Here is a 16,390-nt window from a genome sequence, read left to right as displayed (position 1 = left end):
AAATAAGCCTCCATTTCAAATCTCAGCAGCCATTACTCAATATAGCTCAAGCAAAACCCTATCTCAATCCCTTGGTGTCCTTAACCTGCTAGGGTTTTTTGGGGCAGGTCACTTGTACTTGTTTGCTGTAGGGCACTAGGGTTTGGAAGTGCCATTAAAATGTTGTACTCACTGCTGTGCCTTCTTGGTCATCATGCTTAGGTTCAAGTACTTCTTCAAAGCCTGACCTATATATTATTTGCTTAAAACCCTTCTGATTTGTTCTACTTTGCATCAAGAATTTTATTTTTAAAAAAAACAAGAAACTTATTTTTATTATATTTTTCTTCTATATTAAATACTATTGAAAATAAAAGATTGTTTGAATATAATTAAAATATTAAAAAATCAGATATTAATTATGAATAGAATCAAAATTTTATTTATAAATTTATTTTTTTTTTTCTTGCTTTTCTTGAGAACTAAACAAAAAAATGTAAATTTCTTAATATTTTCTTTGCTTTCCAGCTTTTCTTTTAAAGTCCATTTGAATCAAGAATTTTATGTGAAAAAGGAAAGAAAAATAAGGAATAAACTCATTTTTCCTTATATTTTCCTTCTTTATTAAATACTATCAAAAGTAAAAATTTATTATAATATACCTAAAAATAAAAATTAATTTTTATTTATAGATTTAATATATTTTTTATTTTCTTTCTCATTTTCCTTAATAACCAAACAAGAAAATAAGGATTCCTTTATATTTTATTTTCCTTTCTCTCATATTTTTTTAATTCCAAACAGAACTTAGTGTTTTCAGAGTTTCAATCGGAGCCTTAAGTGAAGGAACAAAAGAAACCCATTCATGTACCAAGCAAACCAGAGAAAGGAAACCTTAAAAACACCCGCGGGCTGCGGAGGTACCTGTTCACAAGACAAGCTTTATACTTTTATATGACATCGAAAAGCTAACTTATATTGCGGACATATAAAAATATAAAAACCTATTCCATTTCATTTCGTTAGATTCCATTCCATTCTTGCAACCAAGATTGAGTAAATTCCCATCACCATCTGCAAAGATTCGCAGTACAAAATTTCAAGACCTTTCATTACTAGATGTCTTCAAAACATCCACAAAATTTTATTTACTTTTTCTCTGTTTCTTTTTCTCTCTTAAAATCATAATCCAAACGTAGCCCTAGTTTTAGCAAACAGGTGACACAAGACTCATTTGTACAGTCATTTCCAAGTTCAATGTGCCGAGTGAAAGCATCGAGTGCAAGCATCAGACTACACAATTACCTCCATTTAAAAAAAAAAAAAAAAAAAAAAAAATTATTCGTGCCCATATACCTCTATAAATAAACAAATAAAATTAGAAAGAAAAAAAAATAAAAAGATTTATTTTTCAAACCAAAACAGCATTTTAGATCTCCAAGGTATTTACCTTAACATGGAGACTAAAAATTTAATACATAGTGAAAATGTACAGTTATGAGGTGTATGGAATTCCTTCCAGGTTTTAAGAGTGACAATATTTCAAAAAAATGTTCAAGCAGAAAGGATGGTTGGATGGTACCTATTGCCCGAAACCCATATCAATAATGAGGGTTTCAAAATTTTTCTCTTTACAAAGGACACTGCAAAAATTTAGGACCCAAGGTTTTGAGATGTAGATCAAGCAGCATTAAGGGCGTCTAGTTGCCTCCTAAGATCTTCTAGGTCATCTACAGAGATGGGCTCTTCTGGAGCTGGTGGTGGTTTTTGAAACTCATCTGCAGCTGGAAGTTCATGAACAAGACCTTCTGGAAGGGCACCTGCATAAAAAGACCAATTAGAGAAAAGGATGAGAGATGCGGCCACAAAGCATAAAAATTTTGGAGGAAAAGAACGATCGACTAGAGCAGATTCTAATTGGAAAAAGAAGGCTTAATAAGCAAAGCAATGCAATGTGATATTTTAGACGTAATTCCAATAACAAATTGCTTCTCTTGTAATTCTATACACTTAACTTTATGCCTAAAAAAGGGAAAACTGGAAAAACAAAACCAAACAAAAAAAATATTAAAAATAACAATCAGATGGTCAACTCCAGACAACATAACGTACACATTAAGCAGCAACTGTCTATTCATGCAATACATGAACCCGAATTTTAACTGCTTCAAACACTCCAATAGACTTAATATCTGCTTTATGCATCTGTCATTCAAACAACTATAATTTTTATTCAGTGCCCCACAAAACCCAGACCTCCCCCAACCTCCAAAGCTAAGCTCTTCAATAATACAAGGCACAAGGAATCATAATTTTGAACCAGCACTAGGCACCCTTAAGTTTGAACTAGCAAACCACTCTCACTAGACGCAACAAGGCATTTAGTTAAGCCTATCAGTCTGTAAGCAATCAAGGCACCAATATAAAAAGGAGCAAAAGCATCAGACTTCAAATAATGGGGTCACAAAATGAATGTGACACTTTGGCAAGGGGCAAAGCGTGCAGAAACATTCAATACCAATGTTTCTGTTTAGAAATCATTTAATTGAGAATACATTGAGTAAGAGGCTCCAAACAATACCTATGATTATCTGCATGCTGTCACACTGGGGAAAAATGAAGAAAACAACCTCCTCTCTCACCCCTCTTTTTGAAAAACAATTTCAGATAAAGAGGGGCCAGGACAATTTGGAAAACACTAGTTTTGAGAAAGATTAGGGGCAAACAGAAGCCATAAAGTCTCCAGTTACAATCCTCACAACCACCTTGAAAACAATGGACATGAGCATATCATCTATCTCTAGAGGGAAAAAAAAAAGTGAAATAATTTGTAAGTTGTAGAGGTGAGGTCATTGTAATTAATGAGCATAGAATGATATTTTTCACTTTCTACATGAACCCAGTGAGACACTGCTAATTCCATAATTCCCAATTTTTTACAGGTTTCATCTCCAAGCACCAGCACTTCAATAAGGGGGAAGCGTTGGTCAACACATATGGACACCAACCCGCTCTGACACACATCAGACACTTCTCGAGTATGTCAGGCCTTTTTAATTAAAAAATTCTGGACAGTGTTGGGCATGGAAAATATGAAGTCTGACAATTACATGACACATTATGAGGAAAATAAAAATAAAAATAAAAATCTTTGAGGCTAAGTTGTAATATAATCAAATTTTGAGAGCCTTTTTTTTAAAAAAAGATATAGCGTCTAAATTATGTGAACTTGTAACTTGCATCAATCTCATCATATATTTATAAAAAAAAAAAAAAACATCAATCCACGAAGAGATTAAAAATCAAATAAAACATATTTATCAACATAAAACAACACAACAACAAATCAAACCTAAGTTCCACTAGGTAAGAGTTAGGTACATGAATCATTTTTGGTCAATTACACAATTTAGGCGATTAACTCCAACTTTGAGGGCTATTAAATCCTCACTATCTCATATATTTTGGGAACCCCACCCTTCTACAGACAATAATGGTAAGTAGCTCACTCTTCCTCACATGTGCACTATTTGTCCAACATTGTAGATGCCTAAACCATCTGAGGTGCTCCTTTTTTATTTATCTTATCTTAACTTACCACAAATATATTTATTCCTTAATTTATATTTTAATGTTATATACCACTCATCCACCTTACTATTCCCATTTCAACAACTCACTTTTTGGCTGTGTTGCCCAACATTCTAATCCATATAATATAGGTAGTCTTATAGTCATCCTATAAAACTTTCCTTCTAATTTTACAGATATTCTATGATGACACAACATGCCCAAGAACTTCTCCATTTTAAACAACCTGCTTTAACTCTATGTGTTACATCTTCGATTTCTCCTTTAGCTTCCAGATAGATCCAAGAGAATGAAACCTACTAGTGTTATTAATTTCTTGAGCATCAAACTCAATCTTTTTTTACTATTCCTCCTACCATGATTGAAATTACATTTCATATTTTGTCTTATTTCTACTTATCCGAAAACCTCTAGATCTTAATGCTTCTCTCTGTAATTCTAAGTTGGATTCTACTCCATTCCTAATTTAAGCTAATATCATCTACAAACAACATACTTGATAGAACCTCATTTTGGATATTCCTATAAGTTCATCCATCACAATGCAAAAAAGATAATGGCTCAAAGAATATCCTCGATGTAAACCTCCTACGAGTGAAAATTCCCTAGACTCTCCACCTTTAGCCTTAATGCTAGCCATTAACCAACCATAGAACTTCCCTAGTAGCCTATGCTTTTTCTAAGTTAATAACAAACTATATGCAAAACTCTCTTTTTTTCCCCTAAACTTTTCCATTAATATTCTTAAAAATATATAACTTCTTTAATCGATCTCCCAAGCAAAGAACCAAATTGATTTCTAAACCATCACTGTTCAGTTACCCTTTTCTACAGTTTCATTGTATAACTCATATGGGAAATCCTACCAAAATCCCACATCGGACGGGTACTAGAGAAATCTTGGTCATACAATGAGTTTAGCTTCAACGATATGATGTGTCTTTTATGAGACAAAACCATGAAGCCTAGTAGGCAAAAGCAAACATGATAGACAATATCTCATCAGAGTTGGGCCGAAACCATTACATAAGTTTAATTACACGATAATTATTACAATTTTAAATCTCCTTTATTTTTTTTTTATATAGGTATTAAAGCGTTTTTCTTTCATTTTCCTGTTATTTTCTAGTTTTTATGATTGTGTTAAAACAAACTAGTTTAGCCATATGAATCCTTTATTGTCTAGGCATTTCCAAACTTCAATTGGGATGTTATACAATCCTATAGCTTTTCCATTTTAACTTAACTTCATTAACTCTAATTTTGTTAATAAATCTTAAACTTTTAGCCTTTTCCTCTTTTTTTTTTTTTTTTTAGATAACAAGTCTTCTCCTCATTTGTCAATTCTAAGTTTAAACCTTCTACTTGATTTTTATTAAACAACTTATTAAAGTTGCTTCACCATGTTTCTTTATATCTTTTCTTTAACCAAGACACTATCATCTTCAATTTTTATACATTTGACACCTAACTCCTTGCTCTTTCTTTCTCCATCTCTAAAAAGTTTAAATATGTCCCCTTCCCCTTCTTTTGAATCTAATCTAGCATATAAATTATTATATGCTCTATATTCAGCTTCACCAACAGCATTTTTTTTTTTTTAATTTTTCTTACCTCTTTACACTTTTTGAAGTTTTCCATTTTTCTATATTTTTGCCATGTTTTACACCAAAATCTTTTTGTCTTTAAAGCTTTTTGGAAATCTTAATCCCAAATACAACCTTTATTAACTATCTGTTAATCTTCCTTGATTCACCTAAAATCTATTTTGCTATCTTTTTAATTGAGAATCCTAATCCGAATAGTATTTGTGTCTACACTATTCCCTATTGCCCATTACCATCTTTGATCATTTTATCTTTAGTTTTATCATATTTTTTTCCTTTAGATTCCACCAACCAATTCTTTGGCATGGATATATGTTAGGATTTCTCTTCCATTTTCTAATACATATAACAATAAACTCTATGTTGTGCAATTAACTTTTACCTAAGATAACCTGATAATCCTTGCATGATAAATGATGTACTCCCCTAGTTAAGAAAAAATCTATTTAACTTTTTGTCATCTCTTGAAGGTTTAGTGTTATTCTCTCTTCTTAAAGCATGTATTCATTGCAATGAGATCATATGACATGGTGAAGACTAAGATCATATCACTAGACCCATTTTTATCTCCATATTCATGTCCTCCTTGTATTCTCTCATAACATTTACTGTCCTTTCCAATGCATCCATTCAAACAAGCTCCTATGAACATTTTTCTCAATCCCTCTTATCCCTTGTATAATACTATTCATATCTTTCTAAAATTTCTTTAAGGTTTTTGCTAAGGCTGTTTGAGAAGCATAAACTCTCATAACATTTATTACCTCTTGACTTGAGACCATCTTGATTTTTATGGTTCTATCTTACACCTACAACGCTATATCTATAATCATTCCTATCCCATTCTTATGTTTTTCTCTTCAAGTGTACTAAAGTTTAAATCTTGATTTTTCAATTTCTCTACCTTTCTCCGTTACCTAAGGGTCTATTTGGTGTCATTTCTATTTTCTATTTTTGTTTCTATATAGTGAAAAAATAGATTATGAAATGCATTTGTTAACTTTGCTAGTTTCCAGATTCTATTGTTGGTTTTCTATTGTTCTCGAAAAAACTAAAAACCATATTTTATGGTTTTCAGTTGTTTTGACCACAGCTTAAACTCGAACCGGACCAGCCAGTCCAACCTGCTTGGACCAAACCCACCACTGCATTGGTTCGGGTATGCTAGAAACCAGAATTTTTCACGAACCGACGTCAACCTGGTCTGACTCAGGTGACAAAGTCTAAACTGACCAGACCCGACGAGTCAACTGGGTTGAGCTAGCTGCTTATATATATAATTAAAAAAGGGAGGTGGAATGTTAACAGTGGGAATTGAATCCCTCACCCAAGGAAGAGGGAAAGATCAAAGATCCCTACCCCTTGGCCAGCCATGCTTTTGAGTTGTTGTTAAACATATTTATATATTTTGTATATCTCAATACATACATCATACACATGAACGTGTGTGTATGTTATTTATGTACATATATATAATATAAAATTGCATATCTCAATTTATACATACAATACGTATATAGTTGAATGCATGTATAATATTTATTTATATATGAATACTTACATCTATACACATAAATACATAAATATATACTTATCCATACATTTTTTAAAGAAAAAAATCTCTTTCAAAATTCCAAATAATCCTTAATGTATGACCCTAAATTTGGTTTTGTCTGAATTTGGGTATTAAAAAAAAAGTTATTAAGTTTCATCCAAGTTCATAAAAATTCAAAAATATATGGACACATAACACAAAAACTTAAAAGTAATTTTAATTGGATCAAATTATCTCTTAGTCTTATGCTATATTTATTACTTCTAATGATAATAATAGTAATTAATATTATCATCACCATCATTATGTTCTCTTTGTAATACATGTATATGCATGTGTAATATAATTATATATATATATATATATATATATATATATATATAGGTTAACCCACCGGTTCAATTGGGTTTACCGAGTTAGTCACCGGTTCGATTTTTAAAACCATGGTTTTGGCAACCCTTTGCCAATTTACTTTGATGTTATTCTTTTTTCTTTTCTTTTTTTTTTTTTTTTGGAAAAAGAGGGCGTCACCTCCAATCTTTATTAGAAAACCCCTCACTTATGGCAGAGGAATACCGTGGTTCCAACCTTGAGACTTGGGAAAAACAAAATCAAACCCCAAGAATCTAAAACTGACTTAACCAACTTATTCAAAATCACTAAACCAATGACCAACAACCAAATAAATAAATAAGAACTAAACAACTATAAGTGGAAAACAAACAAAACTTCGGAAGATCTCAAGAAATAAACCAACCACTACAACCTTCACAAATACCAGCACAAAGCATCACGAGCGCAAGGAAGGAAATCCTAACAAATCCAATCGAATCATTCCCCTGACTTTCTGTGGAAGCTCATCCTGTCAACTATATGATCAAGATATATCAGATTCACCCTGCTTGACAAAGAAATCCGTACTTTGATTCGCCTCCCTGTAAACATGTTCCACTTTGTAATGTATGTCTCTCAATGCAAACACAAGCTCTTCCCACAAATCCCATAAGTTCCAAGCCGAACACTTCCCATAATTAATCCACTGAACCAACAAACCAGAGTCACAGGCAATCTCCACTTGATCAAATCCGAGATCTTTGCTTATTAATCTCTATAATAATCGCTTTCAATTCAGTCATATTATTGGTTCCATAACCCACTAATGAGGAAAAAGCTGCTTTAAATAATCCTCTTTCATCTCTTATCACACCTCCACCACCACAATTACCTAGGTTACCTCTACAGCTTCCATCCACATTCAACTCAACCCAACCTATCCCAGGTTTACACTATCTGACTACACGAGGAAGACGAACCCTCACATTTTTTACTTGAATATCCAAAGCACGAAGGACTGCAATATTTGTGCAAGAAGTAGGTGCACATTTAGTTAACTTGTCCGAAATGGATCTCAGCTAATATTTAATATCAAGCCACACAGTTCTCACCAAATCATGAATTGATTCCATCCTGGCTCTACATCGACGAGTCTAAAGTCTCCAAATGATGAGACTAGGTATGAGACCTACCAAAATACCTAACTGTGAGGCCCGTCTTGCATAACTAAACCAGAAATTAACTCTGGCTTTCCATGTATAACACCCAACGCCACTGCTGCTTGCTTCCATACCTCCTGAACAAAAGATCTCGTGCAAAACACATGGTCTAGAGATTCAATCTTGGCATTTGAACAACAATCACACCGAAAGGTCATCTGAACACCTACTTGTCGTGGCAATATGAGTATCAACCGTAAGAGAAGCAAACCAAGACTTCCACATAAAAATTGACACCCGTTTTGGCAACATAGGATGCCAGATCCATTTTGAAACTAAGAATTCCTCTTTATGCTCCCTTATAGTTTCCCAAGCACTTGTCGTGGTAAATTTCCCATCTGTTGAAGGTTCCCAAATTACTGTATTTGGACCCTCCTCGCAAGAAATAGCAGAGTTCATTACTTCCCCAACATGTTCTTCACCCAACAGATCCACTAATAAATCAACATTCCACACATCTCTATCCCAACAATCTCGTGTTCGTAGCTTATGGTTTCTGATTTCCTGAACCTTAGCACAAAGGGGACCGGAGGCTAACCATCGATCAAACCAGAAAGAGACCGACCCTTCTTTAATTTAAACACAAACATGCTCTAATACTTCAGGTATCACACAAGCAATTGATCTCCAAAATTTGGTTCCTTTATCTGGCTTTATTTCTCTCAAGTGGTGTCTATTATTCAAATACTTGGCTTTAAAGAATTGAGTTCACAGATTATCCATAGTTAACAATCTCCACACAAACTTCATATGCAAAGATTTTTCACTTCCTCAAAATCCCTAATACCCAAACCACCCTCACAAACAGGCTTACATATATTAGGCTAGGAATACCATTTCCTTTTCCTTTTATCATTTACTCCACTCCAAAAAAAATTCAATAACATAGAATTTATCTTTGTGAAGACAATATTAGGAATGTCAATTACCGCCAATTGATGAACCGACATTGATGATAATACATGTTTAATTAAAACTAAGCGGCCCCCTTGAGATAAAAGCTTAAATTTCCAACCTGCTATCTTTTTCCTCAATTTGGTAACTAGAGGCTCTAAAATACGGGTTGTAAGACAACCCAATACCAAAGGAACACCCAAGTATGTAGCAAGAAACCCTCCTTCCGCAAAGCTAGTCATCCTTAACAAGGATCACTTCCAAGCATAAGCAATTATCTTTGACAAAAAAAATACTTGACTTGTCTTTATTTATCATTTGACCAGACCAATCCTCATATTTTTAATAATCAACTTTTGTGAATTAAATCATTCATTTATACATAATTTTTAATTAAAATAAAAATAAAATGATCATGCGAATTTAAAATATAATTAAAATAAAAATAACCATAAAATTTCAAAAAATAATAAAATTAAACCAATTTAAAATTATTTTTACCATTTTTCAATTATTATGTACAATAAGATTGTTCTTGTGAAGTGAATTATGAAATGTAATAATTAAGTAATATAATTAAAATGAATTTTATCTTTATTATAACATTTTAAATTTTATTATAATATTTTTATTACAAATTTGTTCAATCAAGTTATTGATTTGTTCTAGCTTAAGAATATTAACCAAACAAGTTGCGAATTTTCGGTTTTTAGTTTCTGTTTTTAGTTTTTAGTTTTGTTTCTAATTTTAGTTTTTATAGTTTTGAAAACTGTGATACCAAACGGCTCCTTAGTTTTTTGAAGGCAAATTATATACTTTTACCTATAAGTGCCCCTATATTCCAAATTGTTAATCTAATCCTAGAGCCCCTTAGATGCAGAAACCCTCGCATATTTGACATTATACTCAAGCGCCAACATGGCACATTGCTTTTCTATTTCCATGTCCTTGCTATTTCATGTCTTGAATATTTACGATTTTGCATTTTAACATGTTAGACATGTATCAACTATCAATTTACCCATGTCGGTGTTTGTGCTTCATAGATATTCATTCTCAAGTGAGTTTTGGAGTAGCTCTAGAAGGCCACACAAGACACAGAAATTTTCAAAATTTTCAAAAAAGATTTCATTCTCAAATACTACTAACAAGAAAAAAACTAATGGAGCAAACAAAAGCCATAAAGTCTTATGCTAAAATCATCACTTTTTTTTTCACTGTCAAGGTGGACCCAGATTTGCTTACCCTAGGAAAAGATAAGGATCAATCCACATAAATATGTGCTCTCTTTATAGAAATATGAAACAAATTATAAGTTTTAGAGATCCGGTAATTGTAATTAATAATGGACATATCATGGTTATTTTTCACTATCTTCTTGTTAGATTACCACTTTACCTCAAATATTAAGCTGTTAGGTTGTGGGCTAACAATGTATATCAAGCTTTAACAATCCCCTGAACATGCAGCTCGACAGCACGTGAAGAGATGAACACATGATAAGCATGATACAATAAATTCTTTTAAAACACACACAATAAACGCGGGCAACAAGACTAAAACCCAAGACCTCCTAGTAATCAGCTCTGATACCATGTTAGATTACCACTTCACCTAAACGATTAAGCTGTTAGTTGTGGGCCAACACTGTCTGTCAAGCTTTGACAATTCTATATGAACTTAACCGAGACACTGTTCATTCCATATTTCCCAAATTTCTAGAATTTTCTTTCCCAAATGGATTTTGGAATAGCTCCAGAACGCCATACAAGACCTCTGAAAGGTCCCCAAATTTCTAAAGATTTTGTTCTCAATGGTACAAGGTTTTGCAAGAGTAGCTCTAAAAGGCGAGTAGCTCTAGAAGGCCACAAGTCATCAGACTGCCTTACTTTGCTCCTAACTAATGAAACAATTCATTTACTTTATTCATTATTTTACATTTTCAATACAATATGACATTCACAATAGACACATACTCAAGTAATTGTGATTTTTTTACTAAAAAAGATATGGTCTATCACAATTGTAGTGTATGCTAAAGGCTGACAAGGTAATGACTAAACAATATTCATTTTAGAGAATGCCACACTTGAGTAGTAACATATTTGTTCCCACTAATGTATATTAGTGGGTTTGAAGAATTTCCACTGGTAGAAAAGTATCATTATACAATATCAATTACAAATCTCTTAATCACATCTTAAGTCCTTCAATTTTTGCAGAATTATGTGATGAGCATAACACTTAACCAACCTCACCCTCCAGGTCAAAGAATTTGTAGTTTTCAAAAACAAGCAGAAAAATTATATATATATATATATATATATATATATATATGTATGTATGTATGTATGTATGTATGTATGTATGTATGTATGATTGAATGTATGCATGTAACCATTTAAGGAACTGTTCTTGACATATAAGAGAGGATGAAGAAGCCTAGATACTTTGTACATCTGTTTACACACCACTGGCTAAGAGATCATTCAATTAGGTGGATCATAAGGAAATCTAAAGCAAAAATGAATTTTGAGCAGAAATAAAAAATAAAAAACCTGAATTCTTGGTGTCTGCACTCTGCAATTCACTATCATCGACAACACTGGAAACACAAGAAGGATGAAAATGAATATGGCAACTTAAGCTTTCTAAAAAGAAGTAATAATCAAATAATGGGCTTCAAAAAATAAAATCATCCAGTCACATTGCAGCGACTACTAATGACATTTATATTGAAATTTCATAAGTATCAACACACAACAGTAGTTTGCAAATTACATCAAGCTTTCCTCTCATACTCTAGAGTCAAGACAAGTAAATGGTACACTGAAATGTAAGAAGATTTATCTGATATGCAAATATGCAAAATATGGTGAAGAAAAATTCCTAGGGACAAAATTTTAAAAGGAAAGAAACAACTAATTGTTCCAGTTCCAAGTAAATTACCTTATGTTCCATTCATTATCAATATGAACTGGGGCCGCTGTCTCTGATAATGCTTCTGCTTCCATTTTTGCTTTTGCTTCTGCATCCCTAGCAGGTTTTGCAAGTATGTATTCTTTCTGCAAAATAATATTTCTACCATGAGATAAACCAAACAACTTGAAATACGTAATTTTCATGGTTCACCTGGTGCGGAACAAAGGCTCCATCCAAGAAGTTTACCTGTCGTTCCACACAAGATATGTTTGAACATTGAGGGTTTGGTTTCATTTCCATGGTTGGGAAGTAATCTTTTAGAGCATTATATCCCTGGAATTAAGCAATAAAGACAAAACCAATCAAATTTTGAGTCAGGATGACTGGCATGAAATTACTGATTTTCCAGGCATCCAGCAAACTTGATAGGAACTAGGGCATAAAATGAATCTAATTTCTTTAAATCCTGCCAAGTCCAGCCCAAATGCAAGTCAGAATGTTGCAAGATCCATTAAATAACTCATAAAAAGAAGTTAAAAAGATAAGGGTTCATTTCAAAAATATTAGTTACAAATTTATAATTCAGCAGGAGGAGAGAGAGAGAGAGAATAGGATTACCAAGTATGGGGAGACTCTTCCAAACTTCAGCAAGAATTTGAGTGTGTTTTGAACCAGAAGCCCAGCAACAACTCCCTAAGAATGATGCAAATCATCATATAGTTGGAAAAAAAAAAAAAGAGGATAAAAATGGATTAGTTTTACACATACAATGGTCAGCTATCATTCAGGAACACATCTACAGTCATGATAAACAACCTTTGTTTTACATGAAGATAGATCACTTCAGTTAAAAGGAAAGGCAATGAACAGCATTTAAGGCAACAAGAATAAGCCAGCATAATTCATATGCAAGAGTTCCTCCACAAATTCTATACCTGCTATCTACTATTCTGAAACATAAGCCCTGGCCTTGCCATGCAGAAAACCTTCTATGGATAACAGATAGTGGGGAACGCAGCCAAAAAATCTGAATTGAGAGAATTCTTACCATAGTGGTTGGGAGGGATGCAGCACACACACCTTCACGCTTGAGTGTACGTTCATCTACTCCAGATGCAACAACCTAATAAAAAACAGATTCTGCCTTCATTTTTGAAATCCTATTCCACTTCTTAGCAATAAAAATGATCACACCGGACTCAGTCACTCAAATAATTTATCTTAGTTAACTTTGAACAAGTAAAGTATAATAACAATTAGATTTTGAGACTGGACAAAGTGGATGGGTAGGGATGAGTTTTTATTCGTGCTCAAGAATAACTAATATCGGAATCACTAGGTGAGGTTGTCTTCGTCATCATAGATACGGTTATTGGGGAAGATGTTACAGTATTTGAAAGGTTGGGAAGGGGTTATTGAAGCATGTGAATCGGTAGCGGTGGAACAGAAACTTTTCAGTAATTGTTTCAGGTGGGGCCAGGGTTGCAAGAGTTTGTGCAGGAATTAAGTGCATTGTCTAAGGAGCTTCCTGCCTCGGCTAAGAATTCTAGTGAAAGAGGTGTGGTGAGGGAGTACAAAGCAACGCTCTGTCGTGAAGCCAAGTTGATCATTCCATAGGTGGCTAGGATTTTAAGAAGAATGAATGTGTGAAGAAGATGGAAGTGGAACGGGTTGGGCCTTGCATGCAGGTCCATTGAATACACAGCCCATTTTATCCAATAGTATTATTATGGCCCAAAGTACTAACAAGCTGTTGAATCTAAACAAGCAGATGAAAGAAGGAACTAGTCAGATTATTCAAGATTCGCAGACCAAGGGCAAATCAGGTCTTCCTAAAAAAAGTTGCTCCAGTACTGGAGAAGGAGTCAGATACTTCTTCACAAGTGAGGGATAATGGATCCATGGGTCCTGGTTGGCAGGAATTAGAAGGACAAGAAAGGCTTTGGTAAATCTGGGGTTTTAGCGGGTTGGCTCAAATGAACATATGCCTACAAGGCTTCCCAATAATAGCAGGTCTTGGGTTTGTTATGCAAGAAGGCTAATCCTTGATTTATTAGTAGGGAGCTGTGGGGCCAGTCACGTCCTCCCCCAGTTTGGTGCCACCTTGGGGGATCTGAAGGACTCATCCAGATTGGAGTTTCAGGTTAGCAAAAAGAAATTATCAGTCTTTAGCTGCTGGTTTGTAGCCATTTGTCATGGATATTTGAGGGAAAATTAAGAATGGGGAGAATTGCAAAAAGGATGTGAATATGAAGGTGTATAACTGTTGTTCAGTGAGGAAGGGGCGGAAGATAAGGAAAATTTGCTTGTTAACAATTGTATGAACCCAAATATAGGGAGAAAATTAAAAATAGAAGAAGATGGAAATTTTTATAATTGAGGAATCTCAGAATTGATATGACTTAGATAAAGTCAGCTTCAGAAGTAGAAGAAAAAATGGGGAGATATTTCAGAAGAGCACAATATGATAGTGAGTTTGCTTGTCATAGTGGCATTTTGTTGGATGATATTTGTGAAAAATGAATTATGTTTCCATTCTTCTCACACTCTTGGGGATATAATTTTTACATGCCTCCTACCCCACTTGAAGGTTGGGAGGATGTTATCTTTGAGGAGGGACTGGGTGTTCATTTTGGCTGTGACTAATCAATGTAGGATGGATTATTACCTATTCCTGCAGAGGTGCGTAGGATGTTGGTGCCCAAAATCTTTTGGATAGTATGGGGTGTTGTTGCTAGATGATTCTGAAGGGAATGAAGTTTATTTTGGATGGGGCAAAAAGAAAAAGAAACTAAAGTTTAGAAGGAACTAACAAGACTAAAAAGAGCTCTATCAATTACCAAGGAAAGTGCTTGGCTTTGCTAGTTTTTCTAAAGAAAAAAATTCTGTGTGTGTTTTTTCTCGTATTCGTTTGTTTTTTCTGCTTTGAAGAATCCTTGCGCTCTTCTAGATTGTAATTCTTTCTATTCTCCATCTCAATATAATTTCTTTATCAAGAATAAAATAATACTTCAAAACAAAGAAATGAAACAGTTCTAAATTGTTTGAATTTTGAATAATAGAGTTCTACATAAATTTTATGTAACTTTTAACTCTGTCCAAACCATCCACACTAGGCCAAATAATTTTTTATTTTCAAATTGAAACTGGAAAATGAATAAACCTACCAAAGGAGGGGCACAAGCAAAACAAGCTGTCTCTCCAGGAATTAATAATTGTATGTGACCTGAAACAGCATCTTCAGATACGCCTGTCCAAAATTTTCATTTATCTAATTATCATTTATTCAGACAAAAAAAAAAATTTCAAAGAGGTTTTCAATTTCAAAGAGGTTTTCTATAGCAAAGAAAAATATGAGAATTATATTGCTTACCAGACTCCATCCATGTCTGATTTAGCTCATTGCAAGCCTGTTAAGTGAAAATTAACTTAGCTATGGAAATTTAGAAGTATATGAATATTTGAAAATAAAACAAATATTTAAACCCCTGATTCTCAATGAACTGCTTTCAGATGGGAAACAGAATATAATCATGAAGTTAATAAATACCTAAGATCAGTGTTTTAAAAGGCGAAGGCACAAGGCAAAGCAGTCTAACCCTTAAGAGGTGAGGCATAAGCCTGAAGGCATTAGGGCGTAATTCTTTTGGGAATTTGTTTTTAAGATAAAAATATGTAAATTACTTATATATATTTTAAAATAAGGAAAAATTAAGAAAATTACAAACATAATGTCAAAAAGAAGAACTATATACACTTGGCAATTTAATTGTTGGCCATTCAAAAATTGCTAACTTGAATACATGACATAGATCATGACAAAAGATAGCCATACAATTACAAAGTTTAAAATTTTTTCATGATCTAAGATACAATTCGTAGTAATTTTGGAAAGGCTGAGATTCAAGAGTTTCAAAAATCAACTCATATTATGGCGTTCCTTCTATACAAACATGTAGTTAAAAAATTTTAAGCAATTCTAACTTGAGAATCACATACACAAAATGTGAATGCCTCAACTAAAAAGGTGCAAAAAGCGTGCTTTTGTAAAAATGCATAAGCCTCAGCATGTAATGTGTTAGCCTTTTTGGAATTTGGTATTTTAGATTGAGCCTCAAAGGGTCTTAGGCATGCCTTGCCCTGAGGCAACCCTCAAGGTGAGCATTGATTAAACCTTTTAAAACAGTACCTAAGATGGATAAAAAGAAATAAGAAATCACATACCAGCAACATAAAACTAGTGGCAGAAAACAAAAAAAAAAGGCCTGCTAGTTATGGCAGTAACTCTT

At 33.4% G+C, this 16,390-nt stretch overlaps 1 protein-coding gene across 1 annotated transcript in view; it reads right to left on the bottom strand.

The window, feature by feature from the left end:
- Positions 1-1,357: 1,357 nt before the first annotated feature.
- The window catches only part of LOC131160583 (ubiquitin-like modifier-activating enzyme 5), a 37,058-nt gene continuing 22,025 nt past the window's right edge, over positions 1,358-16,390 (bottom strand). Inside the window, exons 7-14 of the mRNA XM_058116398.1 lie at positions 15,475-15,511; positions 15,269-15,351; positions 13,150-13,224; positions 12,720-12,794; positions 12,348-12,434; positions 12,129-12,244; positions 11,738-11,784; positions 1,358-1,799 (exon numbers count right to left, since the gene is read on the bottom strand). Coding sequence (XP_057972381.1) covers positions 1,660-1,799; positions 11,738-11,784; positions 12,129-12,244; positions 12,348-12,434; positions 12,720-12,794; positions 13,150-13,224; positions 15,269-15,351; positions 15,475-15,511 — 660 coding nt within the window. The 3' untranslated portion in view covers positions 1,358-1,659. The remainder of the gene's footprint in view (positions 1,800-11,737; positions 11,785-12,128; positions 12,245-12,347; positions 12,435-12,719; positions 12,795-13,149; positions 13,225-15,268; positions 15,352-15,474; positions 15,512-16,390) is intronic.

This window comes from Malania oleifera, chromosome 7, assembly GCF_029873635.1.
Source record: "Malania oleifera isolate guangnan ecotype guangnan chromosome 7, ASM2987363v1, whole genome shotgun sequence".
In the NCBI taxonomy this organism is placed as follows: Eukaryota; Viridiplantae; Streptophyta; class Magnoliopsida; order Santalales; family Ximeniaceae; genus Malania; species Malania oleifera.
Note: the sequence above shows the minus strand (reverse complement) of the source record. Positions and strands in the feature narration are given on the sequence as shown.